The 27,597-nt window shown below is 42.4% G+C and overlaps 1 protein-coding gene across 1 annotated transcript; it reads right to left on the bottom strand.

Annotated features, from left to right (window-relative positions):
• Nucleotides 1-3,884: 3,884 nt before the first annotated feature.
• Nucleotides 3,885-26,134, bottom strand: OLFM4 (olfactomedin 4). The gene is made up of 5 exons (XM_038569678.1): nt 25,923-26,134; nt 20,471-20,623; nt 13,988-14,200; nt 12,854-13,013; nt 3,885-5,946 (listed from the first exon to the last, which is right to left on the bottom strand). The coding sequence occupies exons 1-5, from the start codon at nt 26,076-26,078 to the stop codon at nt 5,144-5,146; spliced, it is 1,485 nt and encodes a 494-aa protein (XP_038425606.1). The 5' UTR covers nt 26,079-26,134; the 3' UTR covers nt 3,885-5,143.
• Between the last annotated feature and the right edge of the window lie 1,463 nt (nt 26,135-27,597).

Genomic DNA, 27,597 nt, shown 5'->3' with positions numbered 1-27,597 from the left:
CTTCCACTTGCCTGATGCAGACAAGCACAATGACCTTGAAGGTTACTAGTGGAGATGGTGGAGCCAGAGGGTGGAATAGAATGAGCCTGGGTCCCTACGTCACTCTTTGGAAGAGAAGCTCTTGGCCATCATGGTGGCACCAGACAAAACCACAACCAGTGGGTGAAAGGAAGAGAAAGGTGTTAGAGTTGAGGAAGGGGTTGTGGACACAATGAGGACAAAATGGTTGAAAGCAGTGGTCACTGAAGGGAGAGTGAAAAAAAATGCCTGCTATCATGGTGTCACCAAGGCTGGGAGGTTAATCTAATACAGCAGTTAGCAGCACCCCTGTTAAGAGAAGTTGCTTCTGTTTCTGCGCTGAACTGACTCATGACAAGAGCTCTCAAGGTGAAAGTCAGAGCAAATCACTAATAATACATAAAAACATTATAGGGCCCAACCAAAAAGAACACATGAGCTGGCCAGAATCTACCTAAAAAGAAAGATTTGGAGTCCGTTTAAAGTTCCTGGGTGGACAAACTCAGGAATAAAATTTCTTTGATGTCACATGAACCCTGGCCCCTGCCTATCATTCCATCCTTATCCTCCTGCACCTGCCATACACACTGAGCTCCAGAAAAACACAGAAAAGCCCCCAAACACACCATAGGTCTTTCTTTCATATTCCACAGAGGAGCTGGGGTTCTGTGGAATATGATGGGAAATCATCACAGATGGGAAATCATCCTTCCAGGTTCCAAGACGTCCAGAGGTGGCACCCATGGAGAAGCCTCCCCACTGGACAGATGAAAAGCCATCTTTCTCCACAGTGGACCTTGATTCCAAGAGCTGTTCCCTTTGAATGAGCTCCAGGAGCAGATGCAGATCTCAGAGACAAGTGGGCACATCCCAAGCTACAGATGTGAGGCCTGGCAACTGAACTGACAACTCAAATAGCATCTCTCATGGATGAGCCAGGCCAGCTGGTCTGTTCCACTGGCTGGTAACATCGTGCCTTAGAAACGTGCCTGCCTCTTATTTTCTGATGTGTCACAATTTACCCTTTTGTGAATGTTTCAGAACATTCTGGAGTATAGGAGGCTAATCATCCCTCATGGTGTGACATCTTTGAGAAGACTGAGGGCTCAGGCCCAGAACCTCTCTACGTCATCCTGAAGGCAGCCACATGGTCACCGTTGGTCCATCCACTGCCATTTCCCTTTCAGTGGTTCACAAATCAAGAAGAAAGGGAAAACACATTCTTCAGGCTGGCCAAGTAAACAAACCCTGAGAAAGAAATACACTGTACTAAAAGTAGAGTACAAAATAAACACCCATCCATGCTCTGAGAAGATCGATGTTCTTATTGACAACAGCAAAGCCAGTAGAAGAACCATGCATCTATTTTGGTCCCACCCTTGATGAAAGATGGCCTTCATTTAAGTTTTCATTGGCTCCAAAGAAAGGGAAAGGAGCCTCAGTTTCTGCTGCTCATGTCAGTTTGCGTTTTGGCTTCAGAACATAATAAACATCAGCTCTGAGGGCCTGTCTTGGAGTTGAGGACAAAGAGAGGGGGCTTCAGCCTTTGGAACTCTTTCATGACCAGATGGCACCTGCTTAAAGAGTTCCTACTCGCAACATGTCTTATAGGGGAGAAGATAAAAACTCTGATCCCAATCAGCTTTATATCTTATCAACCCAAGGATCACTCTGAACCTAAGATTCAAAATGAAAAACTAGGATAGTAACTCTTTTTTGAAGGCAGAGCATGTGCTGTAAACTGTACAAAACACTTTCTATATATAATATCATTTAATTCACCCAACAGGGCCCAGAGGTAGGTTGTTCTATTCTATTATGCAGAGAATGACATTGAGTCTCAGAAAAATTAAGGAAACTACCTGAAGCCCTATCACTTCTAAGCAGCAGAACCAATAGTCAAATCTGGTTTTGCTTGACCCCAAATTCTGGGCTCTTACCCAGAGCTTTAATTAGTATCAGGACTCAGGACTGAGTAAAGATGCTTATAGCTCAGATGTAGAGATAGGAGAACGAACATTGAATATTGTGGGAACAAGGAAAGTTTCAGGTTTGGGGAGTGCTGAAAGGTAGGTAGGCTTGATTGACACCCAGAACTAGGCCCCTCACATGGGAATTTCAGGCCAAGAGGGAATATTCATAAGGCAGAAGGTCACCTTGGCTCTCCAGACCCCTCTATCCCCCAAAATAATAAAAATGGAGGGAACTCTGAGAGCACCTTATAATACTCAGTTACCCCCTGGGGTAATTTGTGTCCACAAGGTCTCTTTTTCAAGAGGAAACTTAGAGAAACCAGACTCAATGGATTGTATGATTCCATGAAGATAGAAAACAGATCAGTGGTTGGCAGGGGCTAGAAGATGAGGGGAGGATTTGACTACAGAAGGGCAGGAGAGCACTTTGGGGGGATGATGGAAATGTTTTACACCCTAATTGTGGTAGCCTTTATACAACCATATGTGTTTGCCAAAAGTCATTTAAGTGCACTTAAAATTGGCAGATTTTACCTCATGTAAATTACATCTCAATAAAGCTGATTTAAATATATATATTTAGGGATCCCTGGATGGTGCAGTGGTTTGGCGCCTGCCTTTGGCCCAGGGCGCGATCCTGGGGACCCGGGATCGAGTCCCACGTCGGGCTCCCGGTGCATGGAGCCTGCTTCTCCCTCTGCCTGTGTCTCTGCCTCTCTCTCTCTCTCTGTGACTATCACAAATAAATAAAAATGTAAAAAAAAAAAAAAATTTAAATATATATATTTAATAAAATAATACATATTTATACGCAATTTTTTCCCCAAAGGGCACTAGCTAATGAATCCTGAGCTAGCATTTCCATTGTGTAACTGCATTGCAGTAAACCCCGGAAGCTGAATCCCTCAACTAGTTGTTCAACCTTCGCAGTAGGGAGATTTCCTGCAGGCAGCCACTGTAGGCTGCTATGCCACGTCCAGTGGGAAAAAAGTTCTGAAGGGAAATGTCAGGCAGATGCTTCTGTAACCATTGAAATAAGAAGCTGATTGTTAGGGTTATCTTGGCTTCCTGCCTTCTTTCCCAGATCTTCAGAGGTCATATTGTGTATGTGGTAAAAAAAAAAAAAAAAAAATTCATCTGGAAAATTGCCCAGAGCCAGATTAATATAACATCACTGTTTTTAACTTGTATCTCCATGACATACCCATCTTTATCTTCATATCTTGTTGCATTGTGAAGGCCATACCTGTCTCTATGCTCAGCCTGAAAAATACAGAATGATACTACTGAAAATATTATTTTAGCTACTGCCTGCCTCAAAAAGTGTGACATGGCTTAAAAAATGAGCATTTCGGTAAGACTAACTATACTAGCCTAATCTATCTATTCTTCTAGCTCCAGGTCACCTGTCCCCCTACACATTCTCTTTAATAAAAGTATTTCTCTCCCCAGTATGGCCAGTTAGTCCCTTTGCTTTCTGCCCAAAACCTTCTGTTTGGGGAAGATCTGGAGGCTTCTAACCCATGTGAATTGCTCAGTTGGAAAAGGAACATAAGCCACACAAATATAGTCTAACATTGAAAATAATCAGATCAGTCATGCAAATTAATAAGTACATAAGGTCATATCCCAAAAGAAAAGAGTGCAGTCTCATACCAAAAAAAGCTGCCAGAAAGAATGGATTTTAAAGGGAAATGAAAACTAAAGAGCCAGACCTGAATTTGGACTCCTTTAAAAGCTCCTGATGCTCTCTGCTGTGAGTTGTATGATCTCCTGGGCATTGCTGTTTGGGAGGTAATCACACTCTGTACCGCACAACAAGGTGGGGACCACCCTATTAAGAGGCTTTTTAATAATAAAAATAAGAATTTAAAAAAAAACCCAAAGGCAACATTTTTATCAAAACACAATTTAATCATTCATTAAAAGGGGATAATTACAGCATTGAAGGAGCCAATCCTATAGACTATGACTCTGAACAACAAAGGGAAAGAGACCAAGACCAGATGACAAAGCCACCCAAAAGTACAGAAGCACAGAAACCTGCAGGGTTTTCAAACTGCACTGATTTACTAGACACTAACAATAGTTTTTAAAATATTTCTTCCCCGAAAAAAAACTATTTTCTCACAGCTTTCAGGCTTAAACAAAGATAAAAACTGCATGAAACAATTGATACAATTCAAGTATCACATATGCTCCAAGGGCTTTATCATATAACCACATTTGCTATTATATTATCTGTCATCTGATCTTCCTTTGGCCTTAGAGTCATGGAAGTGAAATTTCATGAAGAGACAAAAAATTTGTATTTGTAATTCTGTCTTTCTTGTATCCACTCCATTTAAAAAACTGGTTAGTTTTCATTAAAAGCAGGAGGTAGGAAACAAGGAGACCGGGGGGGACGGTGGGAATCAGTTGGTAAGTTTGGTTCTAATCTTATGAGCTGCCTTGGAATAAAGTTATAAGGTAGGAGGGCTCTACTGACTCTTATATAGGTGGACAGAGGGAGCAAAGAAAAATCAAGTGCCTTATCTGCGGGTCCATCTGGGACCGATTTACAATGTACAATTTAATGCATAAAAGAGCCTTTCTTCAGAAAACTCTCAGCACTTTACAGATATCATATAAGCATGCTAAATTTACTAATCTGCTTCATATAAAACATTGTTTCAGGTGCTAGTAAGAAAAACAAAGACGAAGATTTGATCCCTCGAGGAGCTTCAGATAATAGCCTGCCTAATTAAGCCCAGGCTTCTTTCAAGTATGGATGAATTAGCCTGGCTACATGGGGGAGAACTGGTCATTGAGACACATTGGTACAAAGAATCCCCAAAGCCCTTAATTTCCAGATGCTGCTTGGACCACTGACACCTTCCTGGGACGCATAATACCCCTAAACCTCCACAATCCCATCCACCCTGAAAGAACCTTCTTTTCACTAGGGAAATGCATCTCTGGAGGCAGGCAGCTTCCAAAAGAACTCATCAAATCAGGGCAGATATCCTATGTCTCCAGAGCGTGATAGAACTATGCTCCCAAATAAGCACACTTCCAAATCCCACCACCCCACCACCACTCGCAGATAGCTAAATAAGTGGAAAAGACCATTTTTTCAAAGAACATTCTCTTCCTCTCTCACCCTAACACATTTACTTGGGTTTCTGGTTAAAGATCAGATCATAGTTCAGAAGGTAACCATCGTTATAAACAAAAAGTTTCTGTTCAATAGGGTGGTAGTTAATGCTCTGCACTCTTTCCTGCATCTTCTGCATTGTAATGGCTAGTCGGCCTTCTCTCCCTGTGTTTGTGTCATAGTAGTAGAAAATCTCTTCTGCTTTGGTGTTCAGAGTGCGGGTGGCATACAGAACCCCACATATCATGAAGGCATTAGAAGCAGATGGTTTATACTGCCTGGTGTACCAAGTGTTTAGCACCACGAGTGTGGTGTCGTTGAGTTTACTAATCACCATGTTACCAGTGCTGGCTTCAGTTGAATAAATCACCCACAGTCCCTGCTCATCCACAGCCAAGTCAATATCTTGCCAACCAACATTAGCATATGAAAAGCGATTATTATAGGCGGCATTAGGGAGAGTTTGAGTCACTTCAGCCCTGTTGTTATTCAGGTTAATTTTGGCAATGTTCCCAGTGTTGTACCAGTTGACATACATGTAGTTGTTATAAACTACTGTACCACCACCTTGGCCATAGGTAATCCGATAATCTTGGGCATTTATGTACAATAGCAAATCATCCAGTGTCTTGTGGAGTCTGTAATATTCCAGAATTCTTCCATCTGTATTCAAAGGGGCCACCCAATACAGACCCCCTTCTGGATTCTGGGGAGAGTAATCCCGACCCCAGGCACCATACTTGTAGGCAAACCCTCTCCAGTTGAGCTGAACTACAGCCGGCTTGCTGACATTCATGATACCACCATGGCCACAGCTCCCTGTACAAACAAGAACATAAAAGGGCATTCTTAGATAAAAATGAATAACAAGACACAAATGGCATAGTAGCCTAAGAACCAAAAGAATCCGTAAATATATTTCTTATCAAGGTTCAGTGACGACAGTGGTTCTGATGGAGAAAAGCCAAAGACCTCTCGATGTCAGTCTCAAATGCAGACCCGCTGTTGGCTCTAGAGAAAACAACCCTCTATATCTATGAGTAGGCTTTCCTTCTGAAAATGGAAATGCTAAAGCTGCCAATAGCCATATTCAAAAGGTTTGAGGGCCCTGAAAGAGGAAAGGAGGACTTCATGTATTTAATAGATTTTCTTCTATCATGATAGGAAAGCATTTTGCAAATTTTTTTTAAATTTCATTTTTCTTACAGAGAAATCAAGAAAGCAAGGTCATCCCAGACCCTACTTTTTTTTTCCCCATAAAGCCTGCTATTCTCTAGGATCAAGGACAATTGTGATAAAGAAGACTGTCCTGGGCAAGTGTCCATGCCCCTCACCTTTCTGCCCCTCCCGGGAACCCTAAGTGCATATCTATACCAGGTACCAGTGCTGCCCCAAGCCAATCTCAGAAGAGGAACTTTTAAATATGATATTTTAAAGATACAAAAAGATGGTGGGATTTCAGCCTCAAGAAGCCATTGAAGTTATCTTAAGGCAATATAGCCTGCTCTGTGCCCAAAGCATAGCCCATTACACAGATCACTTGGTGACCATCTTGCTGCAGAGTTATAAGGTAGATCTCACATATTTTGCTGGGCATCAGAATGCCAGGGAAGTACTTTACCTTTCCCATCCAGACAGTGCCATCACAATGTGTACAATCAAGTGGGACCAGACTCACTAATCCACTGAAAGCACCTTCCCTGTAATACCAGTAAATGACCCAGGCTGGGCAACTGACCCTTCACATTGCACTCTGAAATGCCTGCCAACCCAAACCATTTATGAGCTACAGAAATTAAAGAAAATTCTTGGGATCCCTGGGTGGCGCAGCAGTTTGGCGCCTGCCTTTGGCCCAGGGCGCGATTCTGGAGACCCAGGATCTAATCCCACGTCAGGCTCCCGGTGCATGGAGCCTGCTTCTCCCTCTGCCTGTGTCTCTGCCTCATTCTCTCTCTCTCTGTGTGTGACTATCACAAATAAATAAAAATTAAAAAAAAATTTTAAAGAAAATTCTTCTAGGATTTCTATAATAACTATCCAGAGTTGAACACACATTTTCTGGGATCTTAATAAACACTCTTTTGGATGACAAAGAAAATTTAACTGCAAGTACATTTGAGGTCATTTTCCCTCATCCTACTGCCTGGAGCAGAGCAGGTGAGGGAAGGAGGAACAGAACCTGAATCACTTGATCTGGCTTTGAACGCTTGGAGGGAATCAGGGAGCCGTGGAGAGCACATGATGTGAGCTGGAGCCAAAAGCAGAGCTCCAAAGAATTACCTGATTTATCATAGGGGGCGGGAGGGGGGTGGTTAAGGGGGAGCAAAGCTTTGCCTGTAAGTCTGTGCCTCTGACCTATATGGAAAGACTCATTCCTTTCCTTGCTAAATGTCCCCCCCTTCTCCCCTCCTTACTCAAGGACTGCTCAGAGGTGAAACCATTACTAGAAACCCTGCTTTTATTTTTCCAATCTGCTGGGGCTTTTTGGTCCCAGAATTACATACGTGCTCCTTAAATGCTCTCATAAATCCGCAGTTGGTGGGAAAGCCAGCCAACCATACAACAGGTAGAGAAATGAAACCATTCTGTACCCAACCTCAAATAATTTTGCATATCATTAAGCAGAACACAGTCGCAGGTTTATTTTAATAATGCATGCACCATTTCATAAATAAAAAAGCAAAGTGTGTTCAGCCAAGAGACTGTTCTCCACCAAAGAAATAATAAATAAAATTATAAATTATTATTTCTTCTCCTAAAAGTGATCTCTCAGATGAATGCTTGTTTGCTTTTGTTTATGAAACAATGCATGAATTATTAAAATAAAGTTAGCGGTGTGTTCAGTTTAATGATAACAAAAACTGTTTGAGTTTCCATATGCTACAAACTGGATTTTCTAGTTAGAATATCTTCCCGAGAACTTATTTATTTAACTACATTTCACTCTGAGGATATGAAAGAAAGTCACGTTTTTCTTGCAGGTTGGAAGACTTAGGAATTGTTTGCTTAATTGAATCTTGCTTTCCTGGAAAGAAAATACCCCAAACCAACAGCAACAAAATACTTAAAGGAAAGTTATGATGCATGAACACATCCAAGCATTATCATAGGTTTAAAGATCATAAACTACTCTGTCTTGGATGTGGAAATCCTTAGATATAAAGGAACCAAAATATACTTCTCTTAAAAATGATTACTTCTACTACTGTTAATAACAGTAATAATGGCACATCATTTTCCACGCTGACCAGGAAATTAAAAATTATACCTAGTATAAATAACAAAACTGTATAAAGCCATAATCTCTGTTTCTCACTTCCCAACCATTCCTAAACATTTTCCTGTCCTTCTTTTCATACCCTTCTTCTCCTCCATGTCCTTTGGGCCATTTTTAGGGCCCTGGCTATGGTCAAAGGAGGTGTAAATGGAGGAGAGAACTGAGCATCCCTGCTAATACTATAGATGTGGCTACAGCCATGGTGGACCAGAGAAAAGGCAATGGTGGGCTTCCTCAACTCCTGATGGAAACAATACTGAAACTGACAGCCATCCCAGTGCCCTCTGTTCATCCAGCCCAGCTAGAGCCCCCAACCCCCTTCACCCATCTACACCAAGCATCCCCCCCCACTTATCTCATATCCCTTCCCTGCCCTCTCCTTTATCTCAAGGTCTTAGTGGTACTCCATTCCCTTCCTCAGCCACCACAAGTTTACCCTAACACTAGAACCACCACTCATGCCCAACCTAATCCAAGAATGTGAAAGACCAATAAACCATTTTGCATTTTCTGGTAGAAAAGAACATGCCACAGAAATAAGTACCCTTTCAGCTACTTGTACTTTCAGTTACAAGCAAGGAAGCCAAGATAACATGGTGTTAATCAGGTTGGTGAGGTGTTGGAACTTTCTTGTTACTCTGGGAAACACAGGTGCACCCTTCTATCAGAGCTTCTATGGAAGACTGCCTGGTATAGCAAAAATAGTGGCAGACAGATGCCAAGTCAAATCCTGACTCCAGTACTTGGTGACTATGTAACCTTCTGAGCTTCAGTTTCCTTATATCAAAAAAAAATAATCATAATAGCTACTCTGTAGAACTGTTAAGAAGACGACAGAGGCATATGCATGTAACCCAACAAATGGTAACTATCAGCATTATAATCACGTCATGTTAGAACTTTAAGGTTCATGTGACTATCTCTCTTCCAACATAGTGGACGTTCCTATATACATCCTGGTAGCCCTGTTTCCCAGAACAGGACCAGCCATGTAGTGGCACCAAATTAGGATTATGGAATAAGAGAACGAAAGACTGATCAAATCTCCCAAACCCAGCTTACCTTATTTATAAAATCCTAGCCCTCTACCCTGCTACACATCTTGGTTTTTCAAAAAGCCTAGTATCCACTCCACAAAACATAATGCAAGGAACCCTCTACACAAGAGTGGCCGTGGTTGGCAATCTCTTCATCATGCAATTCATTAGCTATTGCCATGGTATTCTACAAATACCCCAGGAAGCCACCAGATAAGACTTTAACATACTCTACCTTGGCTTTTTAAAAGTCTCTTGGTTGTATTTGTGTGTGCAACGGAGCAGAAAGCTTTGAATTTGCATCAACAAATGGGAATTCAAATTTGTATTGCCCAATTTTTGAAATTGGGTAAAAAAAAGTTAGAAGCTAGGTGCCAAACTCCAGAATTATAACCCATAGAGGTATTCTAGTTTATCTGATGGAAATGTTTACTACAAAAAAAAAAAGTCTTATGGCTAGTACCATTTTTTCTTAATGCTATACACAGAGGAAATTTAATCTTGGATCTATGAGTGCAGTCTCTATCTCCTCCCCGGACAACTGAACTTTGAGCAAAGAAGAGACTACAATTCGCTTGTGAGAATTAGGCAATTAACCTAGTCACAATCATAAAATGATAAAAACCAAATTGACTCTGAGTTATTGAGTATTTCTTACCCAACACTCTGCTTTTCCTAAAGCTTGGGATTTGGGCAGGTCACCCCAAAACTCTCATCAACCATTTACTGAGCACCTACTATGTGTCAGCACAGAGCACAGCATAATCGCCAAGCACAAAGGCGACTCATCCCAGAGCATGTGTGCACATCTTGCCTCTCTGCAGTCATTTAGATTCAGGGGAAGATCAGAGAGAGAGTCCGTTGTTTTCAGGAAAAAAAGTTAATGAGCAGAAGGCCAATTATTTTAGATTAGAAAGTTCTATGAAATGAAGCAGAAAAGGATGCCATTTGCAGAATAAACCAAATATAAAGAATGTTTTATTGAACCCTAATGACATGTACTGGTTCTAAGACCAAGCTGACCATAGGGGTAGCACACTGCAACTGTAAGGGAGGGGCCCAGAGAACACAGAATTGCGTTAGAGCTGAGAATTGCACACGGTCTTTTGTTCTGCGCAACTCTGCAGTGAAAAAAGCAGACAGGCCAGATTTTAAAGTCCCATAATAGTGAGTAACTTTAATTAAAGTCTCCACAGGCTCACAACTTTGTGGTGCCTGGGGAGTTTCCAATTCTGCATTATCAACCAATCCAAACAGAAAGAGAGCAAGTAAAAAGAAATTGATTTAAAAACATGACAAAAAGTCAGTTTAATATAAACATCATAAATATAATATGAACAAAGCTGGAGGAGGGCCAAGTGGCTTGGCCAGGATCCAGGTACAGCCAAGGTTGTGGGAAAGTGAGAGGAAATCTGGGTCCAATTTGCTTAAACAACACAGCTGGGCTGGGATGGCTCACAAAAGTCTAAGTGTGAGGACCTAGGGGAAAGTTCTAGAAAAAAAATTCTAACAAAAATAGTCCAACAGACTCATTTGTTTTCCTTCTTAGATATACCAAGCAGTGTACTTTCTCTCCCACCACCATCTTTGAGTTACTGCCATTGGACACTCTAGGTCCTGAGATACCCGCAGAGCAAAGGGCCTTGCATTTCAGCTTCAGCTCTGCCACTAACTATCTGTGTGGCCTTCTGAAAAGCAGTATCCTCACCACCTAAGTCCCCTCCTTTGAGACATGATGGACCTGAGCCAGATGGCTTTGAATTGTCCCTTCCAGTTCTAAAATGTCCTCACTCTAAGAAATGTAAAGAAAACTGTGCTGGAAAAATCTATTCCATGAGGAAAATTTCCTTTGGAGAAAGACAGAAGGGAAGGGTCGAGGGAGAGGGGAAGGAAGGAAGGATGGATGGATGGAAGGAAGGAAGGAAGGAAGCCTTGCTCAGGTGTTACCAGGAGTTGTCACTGCTTTGACCCCTGTCCTCAAAGGGTCCTGCATGGCCCAGCTGAATGAGCTCACATTTTCAATGCACATCAACACCACCAATCCCAGATGGAATTTAACCTTAGCTTGTTATAGAGGACGAGACATGGCCTTTGTCCTGAACCTCCACTGTCTGTCATACTATAACAGATTGCCAAGAGCAGAGGGAGGGATGAGTCTCCTAAACAGCACCAAGAGGCTTATAACTATGGCAGTATCTAATTAAAGCCCTAAAGAAACCAGCTACCTTGACAAGGATCCAGAAACACACAGCCTAAAAGAAACCGGTTGTGGAAGGAGGAATTAATGAAAATAACAAAAAAGAGCTGAATTATTTGATCAGAAGATATGGGCCCTTTTCAGGATGAGACACTCACAACCCGCAGAGAGAGCTTCCCTGTGCCAGGGCTACACACTGAGGCAGAGAGGCAAGCTTAGTTCACCTGGAGGGATGTGCTCAAGCACACGAGGACCTTGCACTGCTTTTGTTCACAGCAAGGTTTTCACTTCAGTTATCATCATTAATAACAAAAACAAATTCCAGTGTATAAGTGCCAATCATAGAGCTCTGTGCTTTCCCAGACTTGTTTCATTAACCCTCACAGCAACCCTGCAAAGTAGAGTCCATCCTCCCATTTTATCAATGATGAGATGAAGGATCTTCTGCTGTGGCCACATAGCTGGGAAGCTCAGGGCTTTGGGGTCCCAAAGCCATACTTCTGACCCCTACACTCCACTGTCTCCATGCATGGAGGTATTTTGGAGCACCCACCTCTATGCTATACCTAGCCCTAAGGATGATCATTAATTCGAGAGTAAGAGGCCATCCCTGCCCTCATGGAACTCACGTCTAAGAGGGATGCCAGGCCACACCCATAAGTACTGGACATGAGGGGCCATCCGTTAAATCCCCCCTGAATCCCAAGACACACTAAAGAGCAGGTGCATTTAAGGAAAGCATAAAGGAAAAATAAAGAGATGGAAGCAGGGAGGGAAAGAGAGAAGGAGGGAAGGAAGATTCAAGGCACAACCTAGCTCATCAGATACAAGAGCCAATCAGCCCTTGCAATCCACAGGACAGCACTGATGCCATGCACATTCCAGAGGCTTTCCCAGCCCCTCTGACAATAACCCCATCACCACAGAGATGTTTTTCTTGTTAGCAAATGCAAAGAGGACACATGTAATGTGTGGATTTTGTTTTTCAACTCATCATTGGTGCTTTTCCTGTATGAGTCCCAGAACGTGATGGCAAGTGGAGCTACTAGGGGAGAGATTTCAAAGCGTAGAAGAGTAAGCTCAAAGCTGCAACAATCCCATCCTCCCTTCACCACTGCAATCCCAAATCCCTTCCCCACCCCACTCTCAGTTCCTAACTAGGCCTGGCTCAAGTGGTAAAAAAAAAAAAAAAAAAAAGCTTTTTTCCATGCTTACCAGGGGCAGGAGGTGGTGGGGAGACTGGACCATTGTCACCTTTAGAAGCTTCACATTCCTTTAGCCGGGTCTTCAGAGCCAGGATTTCTCGGCGAATGGCAAGGACATTGTTTTTGTCTAGTGTCTCCAGCTTCTCTACCAGGAGAGTCATATTCCTTATCTAAGGAAATAAAAATTCAGAGTGACTTTATATTATTGTGCAATTTCTTTCATAAACATTCCAGGGCTGAATTTGTCACTTAGTGAAACATTGCTAGAGAATACACCCGAGATTCTTCTGAATGGTTTCATTTGGAAGAATACATTTTATGGTTTAGCGTAAACGCCTGTCACATCTCAGGCAGATGTGTGTGACAGGAAGAAAATGGCAACGATTTTAACAGATTTAATAATAGAGCACAGGCTCTGTCTAAGCATCCACAAAGGTCCATTAAAGTTCATTTCTAATAACCTTCCCCTATAAACTCGTGTTTACTCATGTTGTATTTTAATTAAGTTTCTAACGAATGGTGAGGGCCAGAGTAAACCTAAAGTCTGAAATATGTAACTAGAATTCTTAATTATAGCCCACGTCATGACCTCGCTAGTAAATTCTCTTTGATATGAATTACCCAACCGTAACATAACTGTGATGGTCTTATCCATAGAGCTTAAAAGGCTTCACTAAAACATACTCACAACAAACCCTTTCAGAGACAGTTGCCAGTATGTGGAGAAGTGTTCCAAGAGGGATCAAAGATCACATGATCATTCAAAAAGAGAAACAGACCTAGCAAGTCCAAAGTCAGGTAAACTGTAGCTTTCAAGTCCCACGAGCATACCTCTAGAACAGAGAAGGCACTTTATCTAACTTGGCCATGGAGTTGTTCAGATTTATATCTCTCCTTCCTAGAGACATTGAAAGACCACTTGGGTCCGTTGGCTGACACCTGCTCGTCAATGAACATGTTCCCATTGCACATAACTTACCATTTAAAGAGAGATGCCCACTGAAAGCAGAACACAGGACATGCTACGTGGTCATGAGAGAGTACAGAATTAGAAGTTGGGAGAGAGATCCTTAGCCTGGTCCTTACACCTGCCCACTGAGGAGAATTTATTTTTAAAGCTCTCAGAAATGAGCTCACACCTTACCTCCACTTCCAGCTGGTCAACAATTACTGTGCTTCCGACAAAACTGCCCTTCAGCTGTACGATCAGTTTCTCCATCTCCTTCACTTCCATCTTGATCAGCTCAAAGTCCAGTTCCGTGTAAGAAATGGTATCCTTTTCCATGATCTCTATGCGGATGGTTAGGTTGGAGAGCTTTTTTTCATACACGCTGATTAATTGGACATATTCCCTCACCTGAAAGGGAATCAAAATGCTGAAGTCAATTCCCAAAGTAATACCATACAGTCTTCCTCCACTACCAAGCCCTTGGAGACTATTTGATTGCTGTCAAACTTTTTTTTTTCTTTTTTGGCAAAGAAATGGATCAAAAATATATTTGTTTTTTTTAATCTATCTAAATGCAAACAAAAAAATTATTACAAGTGGTGGGGTGAATTTTGCACTTGCCCAGACTAAAAATTATTTTGCTTCAGAGTCATCATTCACAAAGATATTTTAATTTCCATTTTAATGTTTGAAGATATTAGGTCTCCAAACTAAATTGGCTTGAACCAGACTCCATTGCCCTCCCTCCTCCCCTCAATGCACACACTGTATCTAAGTTAGGGTTTCCCAGCCTCAGCATTATTGATATTTAAGGCTAGATCATTCTTTCTTGGTAGGGGGAGGGGGCTTTCTTGTGTACTATAGGATGTTTACCAGCATTCCTGGCTGCTAGATGCCACTAACACCCACAGACCATTCAACTGTAACAACCAAAAGTGTCCCAGACATTGTTAATGTTCCCTGGGGGCAAAATCTCCACCACCACCACCCTCCTTCCATTTAGAACACCGCTCTAAATCAAAGTATTTTCTAGAAGAGGGAGAAATGAACTAAAGTAGAATTCCTCCTCTCATTGTCATGTGCATTGAGTTTTGAGCCCCTCTACCTTTCACAAAGTGGCAGAAAGACCCAATTTTACCATACAATATGTGAGTGTATATGCAACTGTAAAGTGCACATTTCATTAGGCGCACTCACATTTATTCCAAGAACTGATTATTGCAATCAGACCTTTACGCATTTGTTGCATATATTTGAATGTCTGATCATTAAGCTAAAATACTTGCAAAAATTCCCTTGGTAGTTTAGTGTATAATTGGAAGCTCCAAATGGATATTTCAATAAACACATTTGGTGGTTCTTTTTGTATCTGATCTCTAAAAGAAATGCCATGGCTTTTTTAAGGACCTGCTCATTAAAAGTTACTGGTTTTACATTCTTTTTAAAAATTCGAACATAAGTGATACTTTTCCCCAAGCCATGCTAATGTCAAGTAGCTGATCCATGGTGCCTGGATGAATTCAGAGCCAGATGTTGGCCTATAATCCTCCTAATACCAAAGGCAGCCCTAACTTCTGTCATTTTAGCCCTTCCACTTAACCCCACTGTGCAAATTAGAGCAGACTCATAGGCCACAGACCTAAAGGGCTAGGGCTTCAGGCAAAGAGGATTTTAATGAAAGTTGAAAATGCAGCCGTTGGCACTGCTAGTGTATCTCCTCAGGCAACTGATGCTCACTGCCATCAGATGTGCCATCACTCGGAGGCTGATAAGACTGGTGACATTTTGGTGGATAAGGAGGTTAGAAATATATATATATATATATATCCTAACAAGTTCCCCTCTCAAAAGTATAAACACAAATATAAGGTAGCCAAGTTTTAATTTCTATAAAAATCAAGCATAAAACCTTGCCTGTGATAAAAAAAAAATAGTAATAATAAAGTGCCGATCCATTGCAGAAATGGAAGTTTGCAAAATGAATATTCTTGTTGGCATTTGGCCTTGCCAGCACTTGGAACAAATGAAACACCCTCTGCTTTCCTGGAACATGTTGGTGGCACATCGCAGCTGTTGTTCTACAAAAATGAGTGATCCAACTGTCATCTCTGCTAAATAAAATGTGGCTCTTCCAGATTCTCACTGAAAACCAAGGCATAACCTAGAGTTTGCCACCTATGAGAATGTGTGGCATGCCTGCCCTAGTTCAGCCACAAAATGAAGTCTCTAAAGATCTGTTGGGGGATAATTTGAGGTTCTTTCAACTGGCATTTAAAGGAAAGCTCAGTGATATTCAGGAAAACTAGAATCATCCATGGAGTTATAAGAAAGCAGGAAGGAGGGGAACCTGGATGGCTCAGTCAGTTATGTGTCCAATTCTTGATTTCAGCTCATGCCATGATCTCAGGGTCATGAGATTGAGCCTCCTGTGCCAGGCTCTGAGCGGAGCATGGAGCGGGCTTAAGATTTTCTCTCTCCCTCTCTTTCTGTTTCTCCCTCCTAACCTCCCTACCGTCGCCCCATTCCCCACTCACACACACACACACACACACACACACACACACACACTTTAAAAAAAAAGGCAGGAAGGAATTTGAGTACTTTACTGACTTAAGTAGATTGTTCATATAAACCCTCTTTTACATGTACAGATCTCTAGTGTTGTGATGGTGTGAGCAATTCTGAGCAATCCAGCTCTCCCTGGAAGTGCAGTGTCAGCAGAGGCAGCCTGATTTGCCCAGAGATATACAGCAAGAATATGGGTCTAGCCCTAAGGGGACACCTCTCTGGGTCAACATCTTTACGGCAAGCTCCTTATCACTACATGCTTGAACTTTAAAAGACTCATCTATGCTTGCCTTCAAACCAACAACCTGACAAGCAGAGCTTCCATTTTTTTGTTTGTTATGCACATACTACGTCATTGGTGGGTTTTAAGAATCAAAGGTTGTTTGAGGGTTTGTTTTCAGGTGTTATTGTTCCATACAGTAAATGTAGTCTCATAATAGATAGGGATGCAACACGGCTGGCTATTAAGCTTAAGAATCAGTCTGGCTCATGCTTCTGCCTCAAACCTGTGATCATAATTATGGCCAGATTATTTGACGTAAATGACTATACTCAGCAACATACTGTTACTTTAATATATTATTAACAACAAGATTAGTTGAGCTTGAATTGACTGTGAAGACATGAAATACTTTGGAGTTGGGATCCCTGGGTGGCTCAGTGGTTTAGCACTTGCCTTCAGCCCAGGGCATGATCTTGGAGTCTTGGGATCGAGTCCCACGTCGGGCTCCCTGCATGGAGCCTGCTTCTCCCTCTGCCTGTGTCTCTGCCTCTCTCTCTCTTTCTCTCTCTCTCTCTCTCTCTCTCTCTCTCTCTGAGTGTGTGTGTGTGTGTGTGTGTGCGCGTGCGCGCCTCTCATGAATAAATAAATAAAAACTTTTTTTTTTTAAAAGAAATACTTTGGAGCTGCAGCTACCTAAACTCAAATCTGCCTTCAGTACTTAGTAAGCAAATCACTTAATTTCTCTAAGCCTTAGTTCTCTCCTCTAAATTGGGGGTAATGGTATCAAGCTTACTAGATTATTGTTAAGATTAGAGATAATGCATATTAAGTGCCTCACTTAGGGGCTTCTGGCTCGCTCCATCAATGGAGCACACAACTCTTGATCTCAGGATTTTAAGTTCGAGCCCAACATTGTGTGTAGAGATTACTTAAAAATAATAAAATCTTTAAAAAAAAAAGTGTCTCACTATGGGATGTCTATAAACTGCAGCAACTATTAGAAAAATAGTGACTTCAAGGTTTTTTTCAATCTGATCTTTTAATTTATTATATTTCACTACATAAAACATTGTCCAATCAATGTCGTTTACTTATAAGTTGCCTAAATGTCTCCAAGACTGCCTCAACCTTCTCATGAATGAGGATCTATTAGCAAATGTGTCAGATTAAATAAGTGCCCCAAAGATGGTAACCCTCCAGAGAAAGAATATCCTGAGCTGCCTTTTGTGTCATCCTCTCTTGAGTCTCATCACAAGAGGACATATCATAAACAACGGAAAAGCATAAAATGCTTGCAGCATCTTATGCAGAGGCAGCTCCCTGTCTTCCCTCTGTACTGACAGATAATGAATCAATGTAAAGCAGTCAAAACCCTCTTCTGCTAGCCTGTCCAATCGGCCATTCCCCCCCCGCCCCAGGCATCCAGATAAACGGTGATTTCCAAGATAATTTAGGAACAACTATAATAATTCAATACCTGGAAATTCAAAAGCCCTCAGCTGAAGAGATAACTCTGGATTGAAGGCATTACTGACTTCCTGCATTTCTTCTTTAAGGTTGATAACAGCATGGCAGAGAGAAAAGGAACCAGAAGGGTTTCGAAGACCCAAATTCCTGACCTGGCTCACCCAGCCAAGAGAGGAATGCTTTGTACATTTATGTGTCTTGACTTTTATGAACCTCCATTTTTCCATCCCTAAAATGGGAAGAACACCAACCTGTCTGCCTTAAAAAGTTGCTTGAGAGTAGAATAGACCTGGAAGCATTTAGAAAAGCACAAAAGGAAGCTGGTTGGGTTTTCAAATAAATAAATAAAGATTGATTATTTATTTATTTATTTATTTAATTTATTTATTTATTTGAAAGAGAGGAAGAGCATGACCAAGGGGAGGGGCAGAGGAAGAGGGAGAAGCAGACTCCCCTACTGAGCAGGGAGCCTGACATGGGGCTCAATCCCAGGGACTTGATCCCAGGACCTTGAGATCATGACATGAGCGGAAAGCAGATGCTTAACTGACTGAGCCACTCAGGGGCCCCAAAAGGAAGCTGTTCAAACCGTTGTTGTTATTATCATCTGTCACACAGAATATATGATGCAAATCTCAACTGGCAGGTCAATTCCTTTCTTAGGCCTCAATCACAGATTCCTTTAGGACCAGCTACTGATACTTTCAGAACTAAAAGTTCTCCCATCTACTTCATACTTCCTCCCTGCTATTTATTAACAAGGCAGATGCCACCTGCCCCCTTTACAGGTTTGGAATTAAATGTCCCATACTCTCAACCCTGGCAAGCTGCACACTTCCCTGGAGCAGCATGGGGTTGCAAACTGCCCTTCACACTCCTGCCAGCAAAGAAGACATGCAAATCAGGAGCTTCCACTATTTCAAAGCAAATGACTCTAACTGAAAAGATCTTTACTTAGGATTTTCCTCCACTTGTTATGTTTTTATGCATAACTTCTTATCTGTAGTTGATTATGCTGGAATAAGGCTATGAATATTAATGGTTGGAATTTATAATTTAGTGCTGTGCCTTTTCTGCTGATTAATTCAAGGACATTTTATTTCTTAAGAAGCTAGGTTCCTAGAGTAGTCAAACACATTTTTCTGGACATTCATTTAAACATAGAATATTTATCTACCAATTCAGGTTGAAAGCAGGGTCCCAGCCTCATCATAATTTTTGTCTTAAAGGATAACTGTGCTGGATGTTGAGGTAGCTAAGTTTAAATTTCTCAGGAAAACTTATTTTGAATCTTGTAGGAAAGCCAGAGCTCCTTGTAAATTAATGGAGTTGTACTAAATAATGCATAATATGATTATAGGCTTGCTTGGACTTCACCTGTGCAGAAAATGGGAGCCTTTCTAATTGATTTTTAACTTGGCTAAAAATGTAGCAGGGGTCAAAACTGGAATGCCAGGTCACATTGCTCCAGCCAGCTCAGAGAAAGGCAAACCCTGTGGGATAACTTTCTCTGGGAGAGAAAAGCCGTAATCAGGGGGCTGGAGTCAGGGTTTTTACCAAGGCTGCGTGACCTATTAGGATTGATTCAGATTCCCAGGGAAGCCTTCAGTTTCGGTCTAATGCTAGACATGTCTAATGGAATGTTCCTGCTGAGACAACAGAGGATAACACACGAGAGAGAGAATGGGAGAGAGATACACACAAAGAGACAGAAGGAAGGGGGGGGGGGAAGAGAGTAAACTGGAAAGAGAAAATCAGAGGAAGAGAAAGGAAAAGACAAAAGGATAATAAGACAAGCTTCCAAGAGGGGAGGAGTGGAAGGAAGAGGTAAAAATGGAGATGGGGCTTTCCAAAAGTAAGGGAAGACCAAAAGTTAACAAACAAACAAAAAACAACCCAATTAGGAAGGAAAGGGAGAGAAAGATTAGAAGGGATGGATCAGGGAAGGGAGAGTGAAGAGGAATAAGAAGGAAAATTGAAGGAGAAGGAAGAGAGAACAGAGGATAGAGGAGAGGAAAGATGTGGCAAAGCTGGGAGGGGGTGGGGGGAATGAGGAAGAAGACTTATAGGAAGAAGAAACATTGGAACCAAAACCAAATAAAAATTGCAGGGTTGGGTTTCTCAGGGGGAGCTCAAGGTTTCTTTCCAACTGCACCCGCACAATATTGAAGTGAGTTTATCCGTGGCATGCACAATCTCTCTCCATCCCATTTTCTTACTGTGCCCTCATTTTTCCTGCTATCAAGATCCCTGCAGGTGTCCTGTAAAATACATGCTAACACCCCCCTGGGACAGAAGCATGCTGGCTTTGGCACAACCAAGAAGGCTGCCGATCAAGCTCTGAATAAGAGGGGTTTTGTTTTGTCAGTTGGTTTGTTCTTATCAAGATTTGGTTGGAAGAGGAAGAAAGCAATGCTTACTTTAGAAAGCTCTTTCTCGAACTTCTGGGAGAGAACGTGGGCCGTGAGTTCCAAGCGTTCCACTCTCTGCACAGGAAAGGTGGTGTCTGGGAGCACAATGGAGCACTGGCAGGTCCCGTGGTCATCCTCGAAGCCAGTGAAATTGGAAAGCGACTGGAAATGAAAATAAGTTCAACATCAGTAATGAGTTAGGAAATGAGCTTTTTGGTAACTGGAGTGACAGAAATTGGCCTGTCAAGAGTGCTCAGAGGCAATCAAGTGGCGTTCAATCCATGAATGAACAGAGTCAGGGGCGCCTGGGTGGCACCTTCAGGGAAGCCCCTGCTTCTTGATTTTGGCTCAGGTCCTTATCTCAGGGTCATCAGATCGAGCCCCACCAGGCTCACACTCAGTGAGAAGTCTGCTTGAGCTGCTCTCTCTCCCTCTGTTCCTCCCCGCACACACATTCTCTCTCTCTCTCTCTCTCTCTCTCTCTCTCTCTCTCTCTCTCTCTCAAATAAGTAAGTAAATCTTTAATGAATGGATGGATGGATGGATGGATGAAGGGAATCAGAGACACAAACCAAAACTGCCATGTTTCCCAGGCAGTGATTTACACTTACTTCAGCCACATTTCCACCAACCAGGCTTAAACATTGCCAGACACCTTATCTAAAGGAAGATTCTCCTTTCTTGAGGAGGCTTCCAGGAAATTATTACTGTTGCCACGTAAGGAAAGACAAATAAAGAAGTGATGGGCAGCCTAAGTTTGAATTCCAATTCTAGCACTTATTGGACATGAACCCTCTGTAAGTCTTGCTTTCCTCATCTGCCAAATAGAGATAACCCACTTCACAGGGTCATCCCCAAGAGTAACCAAGTACCATAAATCAAGTCCACTGGCACGTGGTCAGTGATCAGTAAGTGTCATTTTCCCTTTCTTTCCATGTACTCATTTTCTTTACCCCAAACCCAACCCAGTGCCTTCCAACAGAATGGGAAAACTATCACAGATATGGGTTACAGGCAAAACATACAGTGCAAATTCCATACTCTCTTCACCTGGGAAATTGTATAATTAACATTCTTCAAAATAGAAATAAAACAGCCATTTTTAAAAGACTGAATAATGTAGGAGTTTGAAGGTTTTGTGCAAAAAAAATTTTTTTTAAGTTTTCCAGCTTACCACTTGCAGAAAAGCCATTTTAAAATATTTGATGTTTCTTTAAGATATTCAGGCTCACATTTTGGTGCCGCTGCATATTTTAAAATGACAGGTTTGAAAGATCCTGTTTTTCTTTTGTCCCCTTTGAACTTCCCCAAGGGGATCCCAGCACAATTAGCATTTTTTTATTACTACTATTGCCTTCCAGAGGAACTCTTGGCAGCTGACTGGCTGAGCTTTACAATGATCTCACCTGATGGCCAGCCTAAAGATCACCTATGGAACATCAGACCAAACTGTCTCTCTGGAACTACCAAGGGCAGAACAATGGTTTGCAGAATTTGAAGAGATGCAGGCCACACCTCTCGAAGTTTAGGTCAGCTGGCTGCAGCTAAGGTTGTGTGCTCTCTGCATTTAATATCTATCAACCTCCATGATTTCCAAACAAACTGGACCTAGATGCTTCTATAACCAAGATCCATTCTGTCAGTGAACTCTAGATGAATTAATTCAGGCTTTTGCAACTAAATTGCTTGTCAATTTAACCTAATCTTCTTTAAGATGAGCAAAAATACACACACACACATAACACACAGAGGTTATGGATATATATATGCCAGGTCAGTTCTTGACATTGGCCTAAATTTTCTTTGCCAATCACAATTGACACCTGCAGGATCTGGGGAATAAGGAGGAGAGACAAGCAAGTTTATCCTGAACACAAGGGCTGTGGGAGGGGGTTAAGGGAAGGGTCTTTGCCAGGGATGAGGAAGGCCTGGACAAGCTACACCAGAAGTCTGTCAGAGAGACCAGCTTCCCTAAGAATCAGATTTATCACTCCCACTGAATCTAGAAAGACTCTGGTTCAAGAGTGCCAAAGCTTTTTCAGGAGGACCAATGTATTGTGGACTTTCCAAAAAAAATAGCTTATTATAACAACTATCTACCCACCCCCAAAACGTCCTGTGTTGCATTTTGACAAGAGGAGGTTAATTAGCTGCACAAGACGGGTTTGAACCATTCTTAGAGTTTGCTGGAAACCTCTGTCAAATCAGAAAATAGTGGAGATCCTCAAGCAGTCTCTAGACAATCAACTAGAAACCACTAGCTAACAACTTTTAGTCCTGAAGTTCACCTGAAAGACAGGCAAATAATTATAAGCCCTGCTGACAGCCATTCCACTGTCTTCTATTGAATATCTCCGTCCCAGCACTGTGGACTCCCCAGCTTCCATCCTGCTTATCATCAGCCCAGTATGCTCAGCTGACATCAAAATGGTCCATAAGTTTGATCAGTGTCTCCCATTAGAGATATTTCTGCTTCTCACATTCAAAGACAATGAAGCTAATGGTGATGGGTCTCTCTCTCTTTGCAGTGAATGCATAAACTCTACGTGAAGGTAACATGAGGAATGGGAGAGACACACGTGTGCTTATCCACTTGGCCTTTGAGAGGATATGCAATCCCCCTCGTGGAGGACAAATAGGACCCTCTGTACCTTACAAGACACCTCACACTGATGAGTTCTCCTCCAGCACGTGTTCAATTAACATTTACTGATGTCTACAGTTCGCCAGGCTTTGGTGTTCAGGAGACAATTAAGACCCAATTCCTGCCCAGTGAATCAGGCCCATTGTCATTAGAGAGGCTTTCGTGTCTTTTTTTTTTTTTTTTTCAACAAACCCAAACCCCTTAGCCTGATGACATAAGCACACGACTCCTGGTTCCGACTCTGCCAGTCACTGCGCAGAACAAAGCATGGAGCTTTTTCTTGTCTGTGAAATGAGGACTGTGAGAGCGGCCCCTTCTTGAAGGGGTGAGGGTGGGGTGGAGGGGGACTTCTGAGGCATGTGGAGTGCTCTGAGTGCTAGAGCTGAAGGTGTGACTCACATTTGTGATTTAAGGTTGCAATTGGCTCTAATTAGCAGCCAGGTCTAAGTGCCTGTAAAGATTCAAGGCATAAAATAATGGTACTCAACATTTTCAAAGTACAGAAAATGATACGTTTGGAACTTACTCAATGACAGTTATAAAGGGGTTTTCCACCACTTTCCAAAATCTCATCAAGCTGACAGCCAGCCCTAGAAAATTGGGTTTATAGTAGAAGTGACACCTTGCCTGCTATAAAAAAGAAGTTGGAGTAGTGATACTGACTCACCAGAGGGAGATAAGTAAACCAGGAAGGAGATTAAAACCTCTAAGTACAATTTAACTACCACTCCTTATCTACTTTTAAATAGTTATCTTTTTATGAGACAACACGCATGTTGGATTTCTCTGTTTCTTGACCTATATTTTATTTTGTTATTTTAGCTGATGATCTTCCCCAAATGCTGGTTTCTGATCAGTGGTGAGGCTTCAAAAGAAATGATTTATTGTTAACCTCTTTCTTCAATGTTAACCAGTTCTAATTGTCCCCAGAGATCACCTAGTATCATGAAATAAAATGATGCATCTGATTCCTGGCTACAAAGAATATCTGAACATATTTATGACTCCCAAACCATTCTCCTCCTAAAAATAAGCAATTTTCAGGCACCTGGGTGGCTCAGTGATTGAGCGTCTGCCTTTGGCTCAGCTCGTGATCCTGAGGTCCTGGGATCGAATCCCATATCAGGCTCCCCACAGGGTGCCTGCTTCTCCATCTGCCTATGTCTCTGCTTCTCTCTGTGTGTCTCTCATGAATAAATAAATAAAATCTTTTTTAAAAAGCTTTTTCATCTACACTCCCCCAAAACATAGAAAGCTGCCTAGGGAGAGTGGTGAAAAGGATGGGCAGACTAAGTCTGAGCTATATAATCTGCTGATTTAGTAGCTTTAAGTCAGTGACGTCACCTCTCTAAGCCTCCATTTCCACATCTCTAAAATGGGATCATTAATTTTACCGACCTCTGAGAGTTAAATGAGATAACACATATTATGTACTTAACCATGTCTAGTCATTTATTAGGCACTCAATGAACACTGTTGTGGCAGTTCCTATCTGGGCCCTATCCAAACCATTCATTAATCGACAAATTTCCATTGCCTACATAGTTCTCTTTTTAAGATTTATTATTTATTTTGGAGAGGGAGAGCTCATAATCGAGCAGGGGGAGGGCAGAGGGAGACAGAGAGGGACAAGCAGACTCCCAGCTGAGCACAGAGACCCAACACTACAATGTGGGGTTCCATCCCATGACCCCAAGATCATGACCTGAGACAAAATCAAGAGCCAGTCGCTTAACCTGCTATGCCACCCAGGTGCCCTTGCACTGTCTACATAGTTCTGATGGAAAAATGGAAACTATAAAAAAGCCTTTTCCTCCTCATTTCCCAGTGGCCCTTCTATTCAACCTGACCTGTGAATAAAGATCATAAAAGTGCACAGGGACAGCTTTTGGGAGAGTTAAGACTCCTCCACCCCAAGGCACACCGTAGCAAGGAAAACTTGGGTTTTACAGAGGGAGGTCCTACAGAGAGACCCAGAGCCCACAGGGGCAGAGTTGGAATGAGGAAATGTTTCCTGACCCCTAATGTCTCACCCCTCCGTGCTTCTTCCCAACTCCTCAAAGGAGATACAAAGAGGACTCGGCTCTCAAGGAATGAGGCTCATGGAGCAGCCTAGTCACGGGGCCTAGCTGGGACAGTCCTTTTCTAGCATATTCTTTGGTTTTTGTTGTTGTTTGTTTTGTTTTGCCTGCTTATTGCTATTGAGGCTGTTGTTGTTTTTGGAAATAACTCTTAGGATTCCCTGTAGGGAAGATAGAAGAGAGTTAATACTCTTTTGGGGGCATATCCACTGTAAAAGCACCTTCCTGAAGACCTCTCCTACTTTCGAAATCTACTTCTTTTACAAATTAGACCCAGAGAAACCCTCGTGGCTGCAGCTGGAACAACGTGGCTCTCACTCCCTCAAGGCTATTCTTGATGGTCCTCAGGGTCCCAATGGGCAGCAAATCAAACTTTTCTGTAGCCTCCATTGGTAGGGCACCTTCCCTAAGAGTTCTCATCTGGGATAGAACCTGGATCCTCCCATCTCCACCCCCCAACCCCCATTCTAAAGCACAGGCAAGTTTAAGAACCTCTTAAATACTTAGATTCTTTCCCTGAAGTCCCCAGGGGAAGAACCAAGATGTTGTCTCCCTTGGAAGCAATTTAATTATTTTACCCAGGTTTTAATTCATTTCCAGGGCACCTACAGTTAACAAAGGGAACTGTAAATCTTTTAGAGTGCTCCAGGTTAGCCATCCATGAAATTATATTCAGGTCCCCAAAAATCGAGGGGAAGGGAATGAACACAGCTCCCAGCCTGTGGAGCCTCCTCACCTGAGACACGGAGCCAGGGCCGGGATGAGAGCTGCTGCTGGAGCTGAATACAGAGTCAGAGAAAGAGCTGGAGGTGGGGCTGGAGGTCCACAAACTCCCTGTGGTCTGGCAAAAGAGGAATGGAAGGCCTAGGAGGCAGAAGAGGCCTGGACTCATCTTGTGCTCTTAGCTGGAGCCACTGCCTTCTGCCCAGAGCCCAGGGCTTCTTATAGGGCCCAATGGGGATTTCCCCACATCCAATTTGTAGGAAGAGGAAGCCACCAAGGAGCATGTGACCACCCTAGGATGGTCAGGACACCTGGGAACCTGAATCACCTTCACACCTTGTCACTGAGCCCCACTCTGCCAGCTGCCCTTTGATCTAGATATCTCCTGCCAAATATTAACTCAAATGTGTTTTTTGAAGCCCAATATCGGTTTCTAACTTGTTACTTCCTTGAAAGAGATGGGTTCAAAGCAGTCTTTGTGGATGAAACAGAGCTTGGAGGTCCCAGGAGGGAAAAATAAGCCTCAGTCCTTTGCCCAGAAGTTTTTTTCTAGTTGTTTCCCTGGACCTGCCCCACCTCTCATTTTATTTTCCAGAGAAAATTAGGGAACTTGCTTTAGAGGCTGTGAATCTCCCCCACAGGGACTCCCTCTTTAGCTGCTACTGCCCAGGTTGTCTCTGACCTTCCCCTTACAGAGTCTGCTTCTGGACAATTTTTCTCCAACCACCTCCCACTGAGGGAGAGACCAGCAGTGTATTCACCCTGGATGCTCAGTTACGGCTTTGTATGACCAAGCACTCACCACTGTGAGCCTGATAAAGAAGAAGGAATCCAAACAGGAGGCTGCCCAGACTAGTTAGGGAGGTCCATGTTGAGCAGTTTCTCTCACCAGAAGGCTCTAGCTGACTGACTTCCGTTGTCCCAGACCCTCTTGTGTGCTGGTCAAGGCATGTTCATCATGAAACTGAGAAATAGGGATGCATCTTTAGGCTGCATTTGGAAAATCTGCTTCCTCCCTATAGAGTAAAAAAGTATTGGCCTGAATATTAAAAACCAGTTTTCTCACTCATTAGTTAGTGGCCTTAGGCAAACCACTTAGCCCCTCTAGTGTTGTAACAATTCCTAAGTTGTTAAAATTAAATGAAGTATTATATGAGAAGTTGCTTATAAGCTTTGAAGCACTATACAGATGTCACATTTTATGCTTTTTGGTTTTATCTTTAATTTCCTAAAATCTGGCTCAATATGTAAGATTGTTCAGTTCACAGCAGGGAAAGAAGGCCCCTGCCCCCCACTCCATTCCCCACCCTACCACAGGAATGCTTTGGAAAACCTGAAGAGTTCTTTCACCACATAAAGTCTCAGATTGGGAAAAACAGAGCCTAAAATCCTTGGTACACAATTCAGATACTCAGGGGAGGGGACAGGAAGGAAAAATATGAATGAATGGATGAATGAATGAATGAATGAATGAAGGAAGGAAGGAAGGAAAAAGGATAGGAGGAAGTCTCTTTCTTTGTGGTGTACCCAAGGCTGCATCCTTGAATCAATGCCCCACATTGCCCCTTACTTCAGAGGGCTGAGCAGAAACCACACCTAAATCAGTCTCCCCAGCTTTAGGATCCCATCCTCCAGACTATCCCTGCTACTTCGCCATTGAAACACACTACCTGAGCCACAGGATGACC

This window comes from Canis lupus, chromosome 22 (genome assembly GCF_011100685.1).
Source record: "Canis lupus familiaris isolate Mischka breed German Shepherd chromosome 22, alternate assembly UU_Cfam_GSD_1.0, whole genome shotgun sequence".
In the NCBI taxonomy this organism is placed as follows: domain Eukaryota; kingdom Metazoa; phylum Chordata; class Mammalia; order Carnivora; family Canidae; genus Canis; species Canis lupus.
The sequence above is the reverse complement of the archived record's forward strand: the minus strand, read 5'-3'. Positions and strand labels throughout refer to the sequence as shown.

Coding starts and splice junctions, on each gene's coding strand:
- OLFM4 (XM_038569678.1), bottom strand. CDS start 26,078: ATGAGTCCAGGCCTCTTCTGCCTCCTAGGCCTTCCATTCCTCTTTTGC. Junction 20,624..25,922: donor GCCCTGGCTCCGTGTCTCAG/GTGAGGAGGCTC, acceptor TTTCATTTCCAG/TCGCTTTCCAATTTCACTGG. Junction 14,201..20,470: donor TCGAGAAAGAGCTTTCTAAA/GTAAGCATTGCT, acceptor ATTCCCTTTCAG/GTGAGGGAATATGTCCAATT.